We start from the raw sequence: 17,109 nt of genomic DNA on the forward strand, positions 1-17,109 counted from the left end.
CTATCACAGCTGTGTTATGGTTTACTGTTCACTGTTTAGAGGAGCTAGGGGTCTTTTTCCTGTCTCGACTTACAGAGCTTGGCTACAGTGACTCCATTTCAAGTTTTATTTTTGTTTCCTTAGTAATGTTTATGGTATTGTGTTATTCCCTATTGTGTCCTATTCACTGTTTTTGTTTATGATGTGAATTAACTTCAGTTCGGTTATGTTGTGTTTAGTATTTCAATTATCACACTGGCTTCAATGCAACTTAACTCTCATTCCCCTTCTGTCACTCACTCGATATTGTGTCGATGTAGTGTCACTCGGGTCTCTCTTGAGAGCCTCGGTTATCACTTATCTTTGAGAAAAGGCCAATGAGAATTGGCAAAGAGAGTTTTCATGCCTCTCCCCAGACATATGTGTATAAAAGGAGGGAATCGTGCAGGAATCGTGCATCTGTTCAGACATATTTTTTCTGAGCGGTTGTGTTTCAGCGAGCTGAGTAAACAGCTGTTCCACTCACCTCTAAAGAGCATATGCTGTTGGAAATATGGCGCATTTCAGCGGCTTTTCTCTTCTTTTACTATGCCCCTGAGCGCTTCGACGACTTTCGAAAAGAGTATATATTTCTCTAAAACAGTAAACACACAAATGTTAATGTCTTTTAAAGATGTGTCTTTTTCAAGATGCCCTTCCGTCTTTGTGTCATTCCTGGATGCGGTCGTTACCTCTCTGCTTCTGACAGCCACAGGCGCTGCCTACGGGTATAGGGCCGGCGCGGCTGGCGCTGGGGGTGATTTTGGTGCGGTTTTGGCAGGTAAAATTACCGTGGATCACCCTGCAAGTCCACCAGGCCAAAGCGCTAAGAGATATGCACTTGGGTAGTCCTGGTCCTGATGTGCTGCAGGAACTGTGCTCGGCGACCAACGTCGCACTCCGGTCCATGAAGGTCACAGCGCATGCACTCAGACAGACGATGGCCACCCTGATGGTCCAGGAACAACATCTGTGGCTAAATCTGGTCGAGATGCGGGACCCCTACAAGGCTCGCTTTCTCAACACCCCCATCTCCCAGATCGGCCTATTCGGCAACACCGTAGAGGGCTTTACCTAGCAGTTCTTGACAGTGAAGAAACAGACAGCGACAATTCAACACATCTTGCCCCACCACAGCTCAATATCCTGCATTCTGTCTGCTCGCAGAGGGTGTCCCCCAGTGGTGGTGAAACCCCAGCCAGCTCCGCCCCAGCCCCAGCTCGGGCCCAACACCCCCAGAGCTCTCCGCAGTAAGCTGACGCCCCCGACTCACAGACCACCTCCCAGACCCACAAGGCTCTCAAGCGCTCCAAATACGGGCAACACAGTGAGATAGACGTCTCCCATGGAGCCGGTATCCAGACCTCTCGATTCTCCAGTGGAGGGCTGTGTAGAGAATCATTTGTCTCCTTTCCATTGCTTGCCGCACCCCCAACGGGCTGCAGTACCCATGTTGTCACAAAAGAAGCAGATTTCTCACCAACTGGGTCACTTAGCCGGTGCCCACAAACGCCGTTCTCACGTTGATCAGACACCGAGCACTTGCAGTCGGGCCCCCATTAACTCAGACTCTCCGCCTTCACGTGCCCAACTAATGCACCACACTCGTGCCTCGGGCTGGTAGGTGGTGACGAATTTAGAGGTCCTCAGCACAACCATCTTGGGCTGAAGCAATGTTCACCAATGTGACATCACCTGCTCCTCCCCGCCGCGAGGCCCCACCTCCAGGTATGTCACATGTGATGTTAGTGCCCCTCGCCCGGAGCTTAGATGCTTGGCTTACGCTTTCCAACCCTTCGTGGTGGCTGGCCAGGACCATCCAACTCGGCTATGTGATTCAGTTCGCCAGACACCTGCCCTGTTTCACCATCGTCCGCATTACCTTGGTGCAGGGCTAAAACGCCTCCACCCAGCATGGGGATATCGCTACCCTTCTACGCAAGGACGCGTTAGAGCCTGTCCCTCCATCTGAGATGGAGAAGGGTTTCTCCGGCCCTTACTCCATTGTACACAAGAAAGGTGGTGGGTTGTGGCCAATCTTGGACCTGTAAGTTCTGTACCGGGCCTAGCAGAGACTCACGTTCAAGATGCTAACGCAGAAACGTACTCTGACATGCATCCTGGCGCGGCCTGCTCCCAGGCTAGTTTCGTCGCTTCCCTCCCTTAGGGATGTGGGGAACTATATGATGTCTCTTGGAGCGTTGGTGAAGGTTACGTGCAGTCTGGTGCACCTGCTATTTTCGCACGCAATAGCTTGCTTTCACCTGCATCAGCAGTCCACGTAACACATTCAGTGTTGTGGCGTTTTTAAATAGTTTTTAAACATCGACACAACGTCGATTGAGTGACAGAAGGGAATATCTTGTTTACTGTTGTAACCTCCGGTCCCTGCTGGAGGGAACGAGACGTTGTGTCCCTCTTGCCACAACATTGTACTAAGCCGCTGAAAGGGCCGGGACCTTACTCTTGGCTCCTCAGCTGTCTGAACAGATGCACGATTCCCTCCTTTTATACCCGTATGTCCGGGGGAGGGGCATGCAAATTCTGTTTGCCAATTCTCATTGGCCTTTTCTCAAAGATAAGAGGTAACTGAGGCTCTCAAGAGAGACAATGTCACTACATCGACACAATCAGGGAACGGAGGTTACGACAGTAACCGAGACGTTACTAATGCTTTTATAATTTTTTTTTACTTTATTTTATTTATTGATTTATTTTGTTCAGAGACAGAAATTCATAAAGCTTTTATTAAGGACTTGATGCTAAAAAGTGAAGCCAGTAGGGTACATTTTTTGCAGGTCCAGAGTTTGGTCAAAATAGTTACCACTGCATCTCATCTCTCTTGCTCTTTCACCCTTAATACCAAGGATGTAACCAAACATTAATATCAGAGCTACCAAATGTAAAAGTATCAATCTATTAATCGATCGTTTAAAAACCCAGATTGATTGACTACTCTGAATATTGGGATTGACCCAATTTTGTCTGTCTCAATGTCTATAATGGTTATGGCCTTAAAGCATTGCAAAATAATATTTTTGGAATAAGTATATGTCATAATAAGGATGGCATTTTCTCATCTAGTCCCCACAAGATGAAAAAGGGAAATACTCTTAATCCTTCTTGTGACAGGGAGGAGGGTGGTGCCGGGTAGTGATGCTGCACACCCAGCCCCTAATCAGGCTAATCAAGCCCTGGAGAGGGATAAAGGCGACTGGAGGTGGGAGTTCGAGAGAGAGAGTGTTATAGGCAGCTGCCCTGCACTGTTTGTGTCTTTTTATTTTATACAAAATTATTTATATTGTCAAGCCGGTTCTCACCTCCTACTTTGATTTTATTTAAATTGCAATCACTGTTTAACCCTTATGGTCAAATTGAGAGAAGAGACAGATAGTGAGACATAGAGAGCAAAGGACCAAAGTCCTCATCCAGTGGTCTCTATTTGACAATCTACCCAGCGTTGAAGTTCTGTGCTGGACCACACTGAAAAACTCTAGACATGATACTGTTTTAAAGACCCAATAGTGGAGATGAGGATGATATAGGCCAAACAATAAGATGAGCCCTCTGATAAAAATAGCAGTGTTTATTTCTCCAGCCCAATCATCGCAAGTGCTCTACTGGTGCCGATTCTCCATTTGAGCTGAGGAAAAAAAAAACACACGTTCACTTGCATGCGGATATGTCTAATATAACAGATGGTCTGACCATGAGTCAAAAATAAAGAATCATAAAATACATTTAACAAATATTTAGCTCTAAATTGTCAAACGGTTAATACAATCATTGTGTTTTCAGAGTGGTGGAGCAATCTGGTACTGTCAAATGCATGCAGACACTGTGTTTTCTGTGGATTACCCCATCAAGTATGTCTCTCCTGTAGATTCCAGTCACCCTATGGTCTTTTTCGTGGGCTGCTGGGATTCGGAGACCACACCCATGCCACCTGATTGTCACGTTCTCTTCAAACATGCTTCCCTATTCCAACACCAATGCCTGGCATTTGACATCAGTTTTCTTCCTCATTTGATAAAGGGTGATGCCTCAAAGACAGACTCTGAAGTGGATATCTATGCACGAAGCTTAGAGGATGTTTCTGGACATAAAAGGGACCCATCTGCCTCATCTGGTGAGACCCGTAGAAGAACATGGCATATTGTCTCATTTATGCTGATTACAATTAAAAAAATATTGTCTAAATAGATGGTTTTAATTAAGGTATTAAAGTAATGATATGTGAGAATTTTTGGTTATATTATTGATAATAAAAAAAATAAAAGAATAATAATCATGAAAATAATGTGATGGTTAATAGCTTAGCTTGGCATAGTTTTCTTTATGATTTTTGTATTTTTATTTGGGATAAAACATGGTTTTATCTACCCATTTCTTTGTAAAATTCACCATGATCATTATTTAAGATTAAAGGCTTTCTGAAACATTAATGCTTAAAATGGTACCAAATGCATATTTAAGCTGTCATGTTTTGTAAGTTTAGTTTTGATGTTGAGCATTTTTAATTATCCCTTCCTTTCTGTTCATGCAGTTGTGCCCATCAACGGTCATGTCGACCTAAAGACCAGCCTGACACCTCCTCGCATCACTCATACGGCTGCGACACCCATGCCTGTTCCCAAGATATCAGGAGACCCAGCACTTGACTATGAGTCTCGCAGAGGGAGCAATGTATCCATGGATCCCAGTGACCAAGATAAGTCTCCGGTTAGTAACTGCTGCTCTCTGTCATTGCAGAGAAAGTCAAGTAAACTACAGTCTTGTTGTTGTTGACTATATTATTTTCTTTCCTTTGAGTGGTCATGTAAAAGTTGACTTAAAGTTGATTAGATACAAATACTGCTGCATTTTTGGTATTCTTATCTAATCTTTTGCACATTGGCTTTGCTCAGACCAACAACAAATGTCAGATTTTTTGGTGTACTGTATCTGATTCAAATCGCTTTATTTGTTTGTACACTGTGTAAACAAAAAACGGATATTATTGATTCACTTGTAAGGTGTTCAGACAATCCTTAAGTTTTGATTTGGAAAAAAAAATCTGATTTATATGGAGTGTGAACAAGCCTTAACCCTGCTGAAATACAACTTAAACCAACCTAGGATGGTCTGCTGGTCTTAGCTGGTCTCCCAACCGGGTCAGGCTGGCCTGTTTGCTGGTTTCAGAGTTTATTTTTTTTTTGCACTTTTGTATTTTTGAGCTGGACAGACTAGCTGACCAGCCAGCTAAGCAACAGCTTAGCCAGGCTGGGAGACCAGCATGGTCAGCAAAGACTAGCTCCAAACCAGCTAAGACCACCAAACCAGCTTAAGCATTTTCAACAAGGAATGCATGATGTAATCACAATATGAGAGTGACATGCTCCCCCCGTCACCCTGCAGTCGATTGCACGGAGCTCCCCTAATGCCCCCTGTAGTTCCGCTAGCAGCTGGAACAGCAGGCGCTCCAGCTGGAACAGCCTCGGCCGAGCCCCCAGCCTCAAGAAGCAAAAGAGACAGTCTGGTGAACGGCGGTCCTTGCTTTCCGGTGACGGCCAGTCCAGTTCTGATGAGGGTGATGTTGGAGAAAGCAGGGGTGGAGGGGGTATATCCGAGGGCGATGAGTACTCCCTTGCCAGGACGGACTCACTGGGCCAGAGGCCTCGGCACAGGCGTGTTGAGTCCCTGGAGACCCGCAGCTCTTTTGATCTGCCTCCAGACACCCTGCAGGTGCCATACATGCATCGCTCTGTCAGCATACACAGTGCCCAGCCACCCAACTTCCTTATCAATGGCAAGAGTTCCTGTTCTGCAGCCAGTGCGCAACTCTCTCTAGACGAGCATCACAGTGAGGATGATAATACAGATGATGAAGGAAACCTGGTGAGAAAGAAATCAAAATTTGATGTTTTACTGCTCTTCAATAGATTTATCACAAGATTCTAGAGTAATAGTACTTTTGTATCTTTTAATACCAAAAAAGTAAGTACTTCGTACGGTCATTCTTCTTGCAGAGTCGCAAGGCTCGTCTCTATCGCTGGTTGGATCATAAGCAGCCTCAATGGTGTCGGCAGAGGGCCACCTGGTCCCTTTACCTGGTCCCTCCTCAGTCACGGTGAGTGTATGATGCTCTTGTACCTCTTAGTCTTCCTGGCTGAGGAAAGACCAGCTAGTTCGTCATCAGGGGGTAACCAACAGAAACGTTGTCTTGGGCCAACTATGGTCTTCTATGGTATTGTTTACGCCGGTGTTTCCCAGGCCTGGGGCCTCATGTATAAAAATGTGGTTTTATTCTATAATGTGACATCTGCCTAAATGGGGAAAAGAGCATACAGCAAACATTTTCAGATTTTTTAAATTGTACAAATGGCAGAACCTGTGCAAACTTCTCTTTTTAAGTTCCAGTCAGAAGAAGATTGTGCATACATGCACATACTTTATTCCCCTCCCCGTCTACTCCCCAAAATAACCATATATAGAGCGTACAATGCCTTTTTATACTATGCATTACATCTACATATAATTACTATAGGCACATTGCCATTCAGACATGTGACACTACTGCATTTAACGGTACGCAGCATTTTTGTGTTTACGCAATGTTTATACATGAGGCCCCTGGTCTTGCAGTACCCCTAACACTGCACTGTTGAATGTGTCTTTCTGTAGAAGCTACTTGACTACTAGCTCAAAGTCTTGCTTGCTCAAGAAATCTAGCGTGTTTACCAAGGCCATTATTACTGGTTGGCCACCAGCATTCAAAATGCAACATATGCTGGTATCACGTTCATCATAGTATCATGTACCATTGCTGCCAATGTCATGGAAGATGTCTTGATTAAGGTTATCAAGGGTTGAGGGATTTTCTGTAGCTTTAGCCCCTCCCTAAGGCATGTGATGGTCTCTTGATCTTTCCTTTCCACTCATCTTCTTCCACAGCCTTCCATTTCTGAAATGCATGTCCGCTCACATTAAGTTTCATTAAGACTGCACTTATTAGAGGGTGAGAGGAGATGAAAGAAAAACTCAGTATCGTATGTTACACTCTGTCAGTGCTTTACTAATTAAACATCAAACATCCTCGGATCATCCTCCTCCGTCCTGTGCGGTCCTTGGGTGATGCAAGCTCTTGCCACTTTGTACAGTTATGTACAGGCATACATTGGATTTGTCAAATCAAAAGCAGAGAGGCTTTTGTGTGTTTTTTATTGTCTGCCCTTCTGTGCATGTCCGAAGCTTGTGTCTCTGGTCAGTTGTAGGTAAACCATACTTCAAGGTTTTGTGATAGAGTTAAAAACCTATGTTTCAATATTTTTCAGACTTTTAACCATATTGAACATATATCTTGTTACTTTTTATTTGCTCTGATGTGGCTTTTTTTTTATTTTATTTTTTTTATCTTAGTTACCATCATTTCATCCAAAGAACCATAGCAGACAAGTAAAGACATGTTGTTCCAAATCCTCATGACTTTCTTTCTTTTAAGGAAGAAAAATGGCAGAATTTAAGGGAGTCACTACCATTCACTTTCATTCCATTTGTTTCCCATACAATGGTGAAAGAGAGACTGTCATTCTGCCAAAAATCTCCTTTTGTCTTCCACAGAAGTTAGTCATCAAGTTTTTAACATGATAGTGAGTAATTGATGACAGAATATTTATTATTGGCTAAACTATTCCTTTAATACAACTAGAGGATTGAAACACTAGTTTTCACACTTACATTTCAGATCTAAAAGCATAGTCAATCTACACTTCAGTCTGTACATATGAACTGACAGATCCTCCTGCTAGCAGGTATGGTGTCTTAGACCTCTCTTTTACATCACCCGGCATGGCCGCACTCCCAGCATGAAAGATTGATGCTGCGAGAGGGAGGTTGGCATGACGACGGTGCAAAGTTTGCCGTCTGTTCCCACACAGTGCTGTTCTGAGCATGAATTCTTTAACATCATGCCAAGTCTCAAAGACATTAAAGAATACTGAGCACTACAGTAAGACTTATGAAGACACACATTTAGCGTGACTCTCTGCCTTTTACTTACAGAAGTTGAATTGCTTTTTATGGTCAGCCTTTGTTGTATCTCCCAACCCACCATGTCTGGTGTGATTATGTCTTGCAGATTTCGTGTGACATGCAATAAGATTATCACTCACAAGATGTTTGACCATGTGGTTCTTGTCATCATCTTTCTCAACTGCATCACCATCGCCATGGAGAGGCCCAGAATCGACCCCTCCAGCGCTGTGAGTAATGTAACCTCATACACATAACACACACACACACATGGAACCATGCATTCAAAACATTTAGTGTGGGCATAACAGGTTGGGTCAATAAGGCACTGATCTCATATTTTTAATAAAAACTTCCTTCCCCTCTGAGCAACAATTTTTATTCAAATTTCACTGGGGTCCAAAGGAAATGATTAAAAGAATTGGGAAACACTCATGTGACATCTCAAATTAATTTGACAAATGTTATGGTTTGATTTTCTTGAAGAGGTTCCATGTTCTCCCTTATTCTGTAGTCGCTAGGGTATTTAGCTGTGTTTGTTTTCTGTATGGGACAAGTGGATATCAGAGTACTGATTGCTGATTCAATTATCTACAAGGTTACACAATGTAAGAAGAGGCAGATATTTAGGTAATCTCTCCCAAGGATTTCACATAATGGTCAAAAAACACCAGCTTAAACTCAAAGACTGAAAATGTGAAGCAATACTCTACATTTCAGATACATAACAGACACAAACACATCCATGCACACCAAGGGGTCGGGGTTTGGCTGGTTAGTTTTGACAGTTAGCCTCTATTGGTAGATGATGTAACTACACCGTTACATGGACAAAAAGCATATTTCTTCATTGATGGCCATTGAAAAGTAGCTATGTATTCTGACTTTTTTTTTTCATATAAACTGCAAATATTTCATGAAATTATTTAATGAGATATGATAGTAAATGTTTTACTGGCGAATGCTCAGCTCATGCACCGACAGAATAGTCGACTCTTTAATGAGTTTTGGACTGTACACGTTCTTGTGGTGCCATCAGCCTATCAGCATGACAGGACTTTGTTTTCTTCTTCACATTATTGGAACAGGTGATTCCTCAAAGATTTGTCTCCTATGTGGGTGATTATTACTGTATCTCACTGGCTGTGCTGTTGGAGTCTGTGGAAAAAAAGTGGATTGTTATTTGATTTTGAAGAGAGATGTTTTGCTGTTTTTGTATGACATAAAAAAATATAAAATTTGTTATTCAAGCTATTTTACAAACACACAGGAATCTAGGGAGCTTGGCTTAAATACTTTGCTAAAACTCATTATCCATTTTGTAAGTTTACAACTTTCAACACTACTTGTTCCCTCAGGACACCTAAGACAGAAGAAAAATAAATGTATCTCTTATGTTTCCCTTTTCTTATAAACATGTAAAACAGAAATTATGATAAAAAGAATACTTGAAACTTTAAAATTGCTACACTGGTGCCAGTTGGTATATGTATATTCATAATGAGTACATAATAGTTTGTGTACTAACAATACCTGAGCAATTATAAAAGTGTTGTTATATTGGATTTATTTCTTAGTCTGTCTATAAATGCTTGATAAAACAGAAGTGCTCAAATCTCTTTGACAAAACAAAAGGTATGTCAATATTCTTTTCAGATTTCTTTCATTTCAAAACACGCATATTGTCATAAAATATGATAATGTTCACTTACTCTTGTTCCAAAAGAGCTACACATATGTATTTTCTTAGGCACTTATTGAGCGTAAATAGATGTACAACTTACAGAAGTGCAGTAGTACACCCAAATGTTAATATCCAAATCATACTGTACATGTGTTGTACTTGCTATAGTTTACTTCAATGCTGCTACTTCATCAAATAGCAATGTCAACTGTAAATCAAGTCGTTCAATGAAAAAACAGCGCCGGATGTGTAGTGTAAATGCAAATGGGATACTGCTGATTCACCACCAATACCAAAAAAGTAGTAATTTGTATGAATATGGCACTTTTTATTGATTCACAAGAGATAGTTTGAGGGATACTCAAGAAGTTGGGGAATAACTCCAAAAAAAATGGATGAGGTAAAGAAAGTGGAATGAGGTTCAGGTTAACTAAAGTCCAGAGGTATGCATTTTAGGGTTAATCAAAAATGTATTATTTATCTCATTTCATTTATTTCCACAGTTAATCTAGAGTTCATTCATGTAGGAAGCACAGGATTCCTATATGGCCCACTTACGCCTTTATTAACATTATGTTATCAGAATGTACTAGGAATCTTGAGATGAAAATTGCGCTTTATGCATCAGTCCCATTGTATGTGGAGCATATAGGGTGACATACATTTGCAATATTTGCTTTAATCCAATGACATTGTGGTTGCCTCTGTAACTTATGAGGCAGAGAGAGAGAGAGAGCGAGAGAGAGAGACCCCAGAGCACTCCAAACAGAAGAGAGTTGCAGTGTATAAGGCCTCATCTCCGACCAGATGGGTAGAAGAACTGTGAATAAGTGAACATACTGTAGTACATAAGGGTCAGATTTAGTTATCAATATATTCCAATAGATTTATTTATTCCTTTTTTTTATTTATAGGTCACTGTCATAAATAAAACTAAATGTGAATATTTTAGTAAACTAAATATAAAATTTAAATAATACAATATATATAAAAACTAAACAAAAATAAATTTTCATGGCTCCAAAAAATTGAAATGAAATGTTTTTTTGTTTCAGTTAGTAAGCTTTAGTTATTTATGTATAGTATATAGTATATTAAACAATGTGAAACATTATAAACCCCCTTCATAAAATTTACATATTTCGATCAGTCTTTTTAGAAATCACACATGATAGTTTTAATAATTTCAAATAAGGTGTTCAAGCAAAAACTCATTTTGTTTTGCTTCTAAAGGACCACCAGCGATATTAACAACTGAGAAAACAACATAGATGCACACAAACCAGAGAACAGAATTTACATACATGTCTGAATAGTTTGTAGTGGAAGAATAGGTGCATTTCAATGTCCAGCCTTATTTGTTTGAATCAGAGTCTTCAATCAAAAAGTGTGGAGGCTGAAGGCAGCAACCAGTACTGTCTCTCCCTATGCGCATATTACACAGTCTGCGTGGGGCACCATCTTACCCGAGGAGGGCACCAGAAACTCCACTAGATGCCCTAATTTGCATGTTAAACCTTAATCAAGGACCCGAAAGCATTTACGGAACACAGACAAATGCCTCAAACACCTCTCACAAATTGTTGTTCTCTAGTTCTTCTTTTCTGCTCTTTAGGCATTCAAATTGGTTTGGGCTGATTCCAAGCATTTTTTTTTTTAAAGGGATAGTTTACCCCCTCCGAAAATTGTTTTATTGTGTAATAATTTACTCACCCTTATGCCATACCAAACCTGTATGACTTTATTTTTACATGTAACACAAAAGTAGAAATTTAGCAGAATGATTGAGCTGCTCTTTTCCATACAATGAAAATCGATGGGGAGCTGTCAAGATCCAAACAGAACAAAATGCTCTAGAAATGAATTATATAATTGGTCCATACAATAAGATAAGATAGCTTTTTGTGAATCTGAATCTGAATAATTAATAAAATATTTGTGTGACTGGTTATCCCAGAAGCACAAGGATAAAGAGACATTTTAAATGAATATATACACAATAACAAAAAATGTATAAAGCGGTGCAGTCAATATTTCTAAAGGGTAAACCTCACAAATGAAAATGACTCCATTTGTGGTCTCTGTTAATTGTCTGGGGCTTGTCAAGTGTAACATTAACTATAATATATGACATCATATACACTTTCCACTTCTTGAAATGTCTATGTTAATGTATCACACAAGATTCCCATGTATTTATTTATAGCCTAAACCTGAGGGCAATTTTAAATTCCTGACCTGAAGTGATTTAATGTCGGAGCCTGTCTTTCCATCTCTTAAAGTTGACCGCATTTATGTTCAAATCAGCAATTAAGGTAATTAACTGGTTAAGATGTTATTCTGAAAAAAGTTAAAATGCTCCATAAAGTTATAAATGTTCCATAGAGCATTCATCTATTAGGAATATTCCTCCTTATGTAAAATAAAAAAAACTGAAATATGCTCCATCTTTTTTTTTTCATCTACTTTAAATTTGCTTACTCTGGTAAGGCATTACATAAATGTAATATTATTATTATTATTATTTAACTAAGTAATGGTGTCTTATAAACATTCCTGATATATTGGCGGGATTTCACCTGTTTGATTTTATTGTAATTTATTTTAATGTATGAATTTGTATTTATTATTCACTGCAAAAATGTGTGCTTGACATTTCACATTTTGCTTGACACCTCTTGCCTTCAGAATAATGTTGAATAATGCACAGACAAATGAAAATTATTTTTCATGCAGATATTAATATCTGAAATACCAGGAGAAACCACAAAATATTCCACAGTTAATGTAGCCAACAAATACTGCTTCATCTGTTAAGAAAAAAAGAATAGAATAATATTTTTAAAATAATAGTTGTATAATAATATGAATTATTATTATTAGGCTATTATTATGTAAAGGCATATACAAGGCATATTTTATTAATAGAAACTATAAATGAATAAATTGGGCATTTCAATTAGTTTTGAAGCACATCCAGTTTAAGCCCAACCCACACCCCGTTCTGTCCGCATACAGAGACAGATACAAATAATTTTGTCATATGAATAGATACAGATACAAATATAGATAATGTCTTTGGTGCACACCCCTATCCACCATTCACTTGCATTGTGTAGAAAAGATCAACTTTTCAGATCAGTCTGTTATAAATAACTCCTTTTGTATTTCACTGAGGAAAGAAAGTCATACATATTTTAAAAGACATTTCAAAAGAAATCATTTTTGTGTGAACTATTTCTTTAAATAATGTTTTTGCAGTATTTGTTGTTAATGATCTGTAAAACGTTTGGTGGAGAATGCGTGCATTTTAATAGGAATCCTTTGGTTTTGTGCTTTTTGCCACAGTTTGATATAACATTTATGAGCAAATGCGAAATCCTTGGAGCAGGTAATGTCTGTTTGGTCCCACTGTCATTTCACAATATAATTTTGTAACTTCGGCTGTTACAGGACGTTTTGATGTTGAGCTTATGCAAACCAGGCCTCATCTCCATGACAGACTCAATCTAGAGTAACAGGTACCTCACTGAGCTCAGATGTATGTCATTAATATTTCATATGGAGACATTTTCTTTCATTTGGATTTGAACAAATGCCATCAGACTCCCCACCTGAGCCCCCCTGTGAAGACAATGCCTGAGCATGTATTTTCAGTACTCAAAGTAATGGGAAATGAATAAGGAGAAGACCAAGGGGAGTTTTAGCTGCATTTGACTACTCTCTCTCTCTCTCTCGCTCTCTCTCTCTCGGGCCACATATTAAAAGTTTTGGTAGTGACAACGACATTGAAATGCATGAGTGAATCCCCTAAAATATAATTTTATGTGTGTTAAGTATACAGGAGTTAATCCTGAAATTGATCATTGACATGATGATAACAATAGCAGTATTTTGCCATGCCGCGATAAACATGAATGCCACTCCAAACTCTTCAATGTAACTAATGTGTGTCAAGTTGGTTGTGATACTTAAACAGACAAAGTAATGTTTTAAAGGTGAAATTCACCCCAAAATGACAATTCTCCTATAATTTACTCACCCTTAAGCTGTCTCAAAAGAATACGGCCCTCACTCGACTATAAGATACAGTATGGGTTACCCTGAGACCACTGAACTGGTTGAAGCATAGTGGATAGAGACAGAATCAAAATTGTGTGTGATATTTGAGACATTCAGTAACTTTTAAAATATTTAAAGAATGAAGGACAGGGGTCATCTGACCTTTCTCTTTTGGAGACCAAATATTTATCTTCTCGGCAAGCTCTTCCTCATTCATGAATTTTGACAAACACACAGTCGGTTCACTTGACGATGAATGAAAACAAGCCTCAGAGCAGAATGGAATGGCAAAGACGTCACTTCACTTTCAAAAACAATATAAACCATAGTGATGATGTCAGCACGAGGCTTTCTCAGAGAGAATGATGGAGGTTTAGACCATGGTGCCATGACCCACTGAAACATGCATTAGAGGGGGGTCGTGGGACAGATGGCCCTTGGGCTTTGCTGCTCAGACAAAGAAGGAGAAGGACAAATAATCCAGAGAGACCATGTTCTCCACATTCCGTTGTGGAGAACTCTTCTGCTTGTTTTTTCCCACACCACTTGTTTAAAGTAGAAATCAGCTTCTCATCCCTTTGCACATGGAGTCCTTCACAAAATCAACTGCTAAGTTCATGACTGTCAAAACACCAAGGCTTCTATGCAGAGTTGTATGAATGCTTGCTACTGGTCTTGTTTATACCTGTTTATTTAAAAATGTAGGGCAAATTTGTGTAGGAATTCTCATTCTATTGCTGCCTGTCCATAAAAGAAGCAAAAACTGTGGTTTTGTGATTCTCAGTGATGACATCAAGCATGTAACATATACAGGAGCTACAGTGATACAGTGATTGATGCTCAAAGGAATCTTGGTGGATACCAAATGAGTGTCCCTCCAGTTAACTGGGTCACCCCTAACTGAGATCAAACAGCCCAGACTGTTATCCATTAGCTATCCACTATCACAATTAATGCAGGCCAGATATAGACCGAGCTTGTAGTATAGACTACAGAGTGGATATCTTCAGTCATAATCTTTTTGTCATCTGTGTTCCCCGTCTGTCATTCACTTTACGTTGTGTAGATTGTAGTGACACAAGGGGTCTTTCTTAAGAGCCTTGTGTACCTCTGTACTTGAGAAAAGGCCAATGAAAAATTGGCAGACAGAATTTGCATGTCCCGCCCACGGACATACGGGTATAAAGGGAAGAGGATGTGCGTCTGTCAGTCAGATTGTTTTTTCTTCGGAGCTGAGCGGTTCCACAGCAGCAAGCTGATTTCTCACTACTGCTCCACTCACCTCTGTCAGAGCAATGCTGTGGGATCCACGCCCCTGGGTGCTTCGACAGCGCTTCTGTGAAAGAGCTTATACCCTCTAAAAGAGAAGTGTTTTCCCCTCTAAAAGGTGTGTGGCTTGACAACCCATGTGACGTATTGGCCACAAGTTACCTCCCCCCAGTCTGGGCAGGATGTGGTCTACTCAGAGTCTTTTCCCCCTGAAAGAATAGGAATGGAAAAGAACACCTTCCCTGATGTGTTTTATAGCATTAAGAGCCACTTTATGCTCTATGACGAGAAACACGGCTGTCCTGCTTGCTCCTATGATAGTCATGTCGCTTGTTCCCCCCTCGGGGGAGCTAGGACATTTTTGGGGGCGTTGGGGAGGGTTATGTGTGGCCGATTCAATTGCTTCTAGCACGCAGTAGCTTGCTTGCACCTGTGTCAGCATTTCAAGTAACACGGTTTAGTGCATGGCGTTTTTAAATGGGACCCCTTTTGTCACTACAATTGAAACAACATCGAGTGAGTGACAGAAGGGGAATGCCATGTTACTGTTGTAACCTCCGTTCCCTGATGGAGGGAATGAGACGTTGTGTCCCCCTTGCCACGACACTAGACCTAACACTGTAAATGGCCGAACTTTACTGTTGGCTCTTCTGTGCAAAACCTGACTGACAAACGCATGTCCGCTTCCCTTTATATCCAAATGTCCAGGGGCGGGACATGCAAATTTTGTCTGCCAATTTCTCATTGGCCTTTTCTCAAGTTCAGAGGTACGCAAGGCTCTCAATAAAGACCCCTTGTGTCACTCCAATCGATACAATGTCTCGTTCCCTCCAGCAGGGAATGGATGTTACAACAGTAACCATGATGTTTGTGTTTGTGTGTTTCATTTTATTTATATATTTGATTATTAATTTAGTTTATTTTAAACTTTGTTTTGTTAGGGGACAAGCACCAAAGGTGCGTAGACACCTATACTGATCACTTGAGTTCTTCTTCTGCCATTTGAAGTCTATAGCAGCCGATGGTCTAATGCATGCCATGGTTTCAATATATAATTTCCTGAATAGATTTCCCACCATTTAGAATTTTTATTTTTTGAACACTTTGATGGCGATCATGCCAAATGTGAGGACGTGAGGCTGTATCTTCGCAATGCTTTAGCGCAGGGGTCAGTAACCTATGGCACTTGCAGGGGCGAAAATTTCATCAAAATGTTGGGGGGGACAATAAACATAACAATTCTCAAGAGCAATTTTTGAAGGGGACACCAAGGTTTTTTTTGTTGTTGCCCCATTTGCATTTGTATTATTTTATTTCTTTAACAATTATTTTAAGAATATATCATTATATTATTTACAATACACATATTTTAATGATATTTTAGGGGGGGACAACCCTCAGATGGGGGGGTCCTGACCCAACCCCCCCACGATTTCCGCCTATGGGCACGTGTGCCAGCATTAGCACGCTGAGTGTTAATCACTGGTACATCAGCAACGGCGAGAGAGGAGTAGACCATTTTATTCATATGAAATTCCGCACCTGTAGTCTAATCTACATCTTGATGTAATCCTTCCTCATGAACGGTCAGCGTGTTTTTATGAGCTGAATGGGAGACTAAACAAAAAGATAAAATGTGATGGGACTTCTGTATACACAACAGACTCGTGCAGTGCTTACAAGCCATTCGTGCATTACGAGCCGGCAGTGCTTCACTTTCGGTCAATTGCGCGAGTAAATGCTCCCGCTCACTACATTCCCTGTTTAATTTATTTATTTTCACTTTCAGAACAACACGTTATGTAATAAGGAAAACACCACATTTAATCCTTGAGATTTCCAACCCAGCATACAGGTGCACCCTCTTTAAACCATAGTCACACTCAAAATTACATTAAAAGATTAAAAGAGAAAACATAAACCTTTTATTCTAAACTCTTTTTAGAATAAAAGAGTTTATTCTAAATATAAATTAAACCTGAAAATAAAGTTTTAGGATTTTGGAGGTGCAATTCACTGAAAAGGATCAGCTTGTGATGCACGAATGGCTTGCACAAGCAGCACTT

At 40.2% G+C, this 17,109-nt stretch overlaps 1 protein-coding gene across 2 annotated transcripts in view; it reads left to right on the plus strand.

Annotated features, from left to right (window-relative positions):
- The window catches only part of LOC127626798 (voltage-dependent T-type calcium channel subunit alpha-1G-like), a 204,726-nt gene that overhangs the window by 107,563 nt on the left and 80,054 nt on the right, over positions 1–17,109 (plus strand). For both annotated transcript variants that reach the window (XM_052102848.1, XM_052102849.1), the window contains exons 13-17: positions 4,054–4,147; positions 4,565–4,740; positions 5,416–5,895; positions 6,027–6,127; positions 8,135–8,258. In XM_052102848.1, coding sequence (XP_051958808.1) covers positions 4,054–4,147; positions 4,565–4,740; positions 5,416–5,895; positions 6,027–6,127; positions 8,135–8,258 — 975 coding nt within the window. The remainder of the gene's footprint in view (positions 1–4,053; positions 4,148–4,564; positions 4,741–5,415; positions 5,896–6,026; positions 6,128–8,134; positions 8,259–17,109) is intronic.

This window comes from Xyrauchen texanus, chromosome 33 (genome assembly GCF_025860055.1).
Source record: "Xyrauchen texanus isolate HMW12.3.18 chromosome 33, RBS_HiC_50CHRs, whole genome shotgun sequence".
Lineage (NCBI taxonomy): Eukaryota > Metazoa > Chordata > Actinopteri > Cypriniformes > Catostomidae > Xyrauchen > Xyrauchen texanus.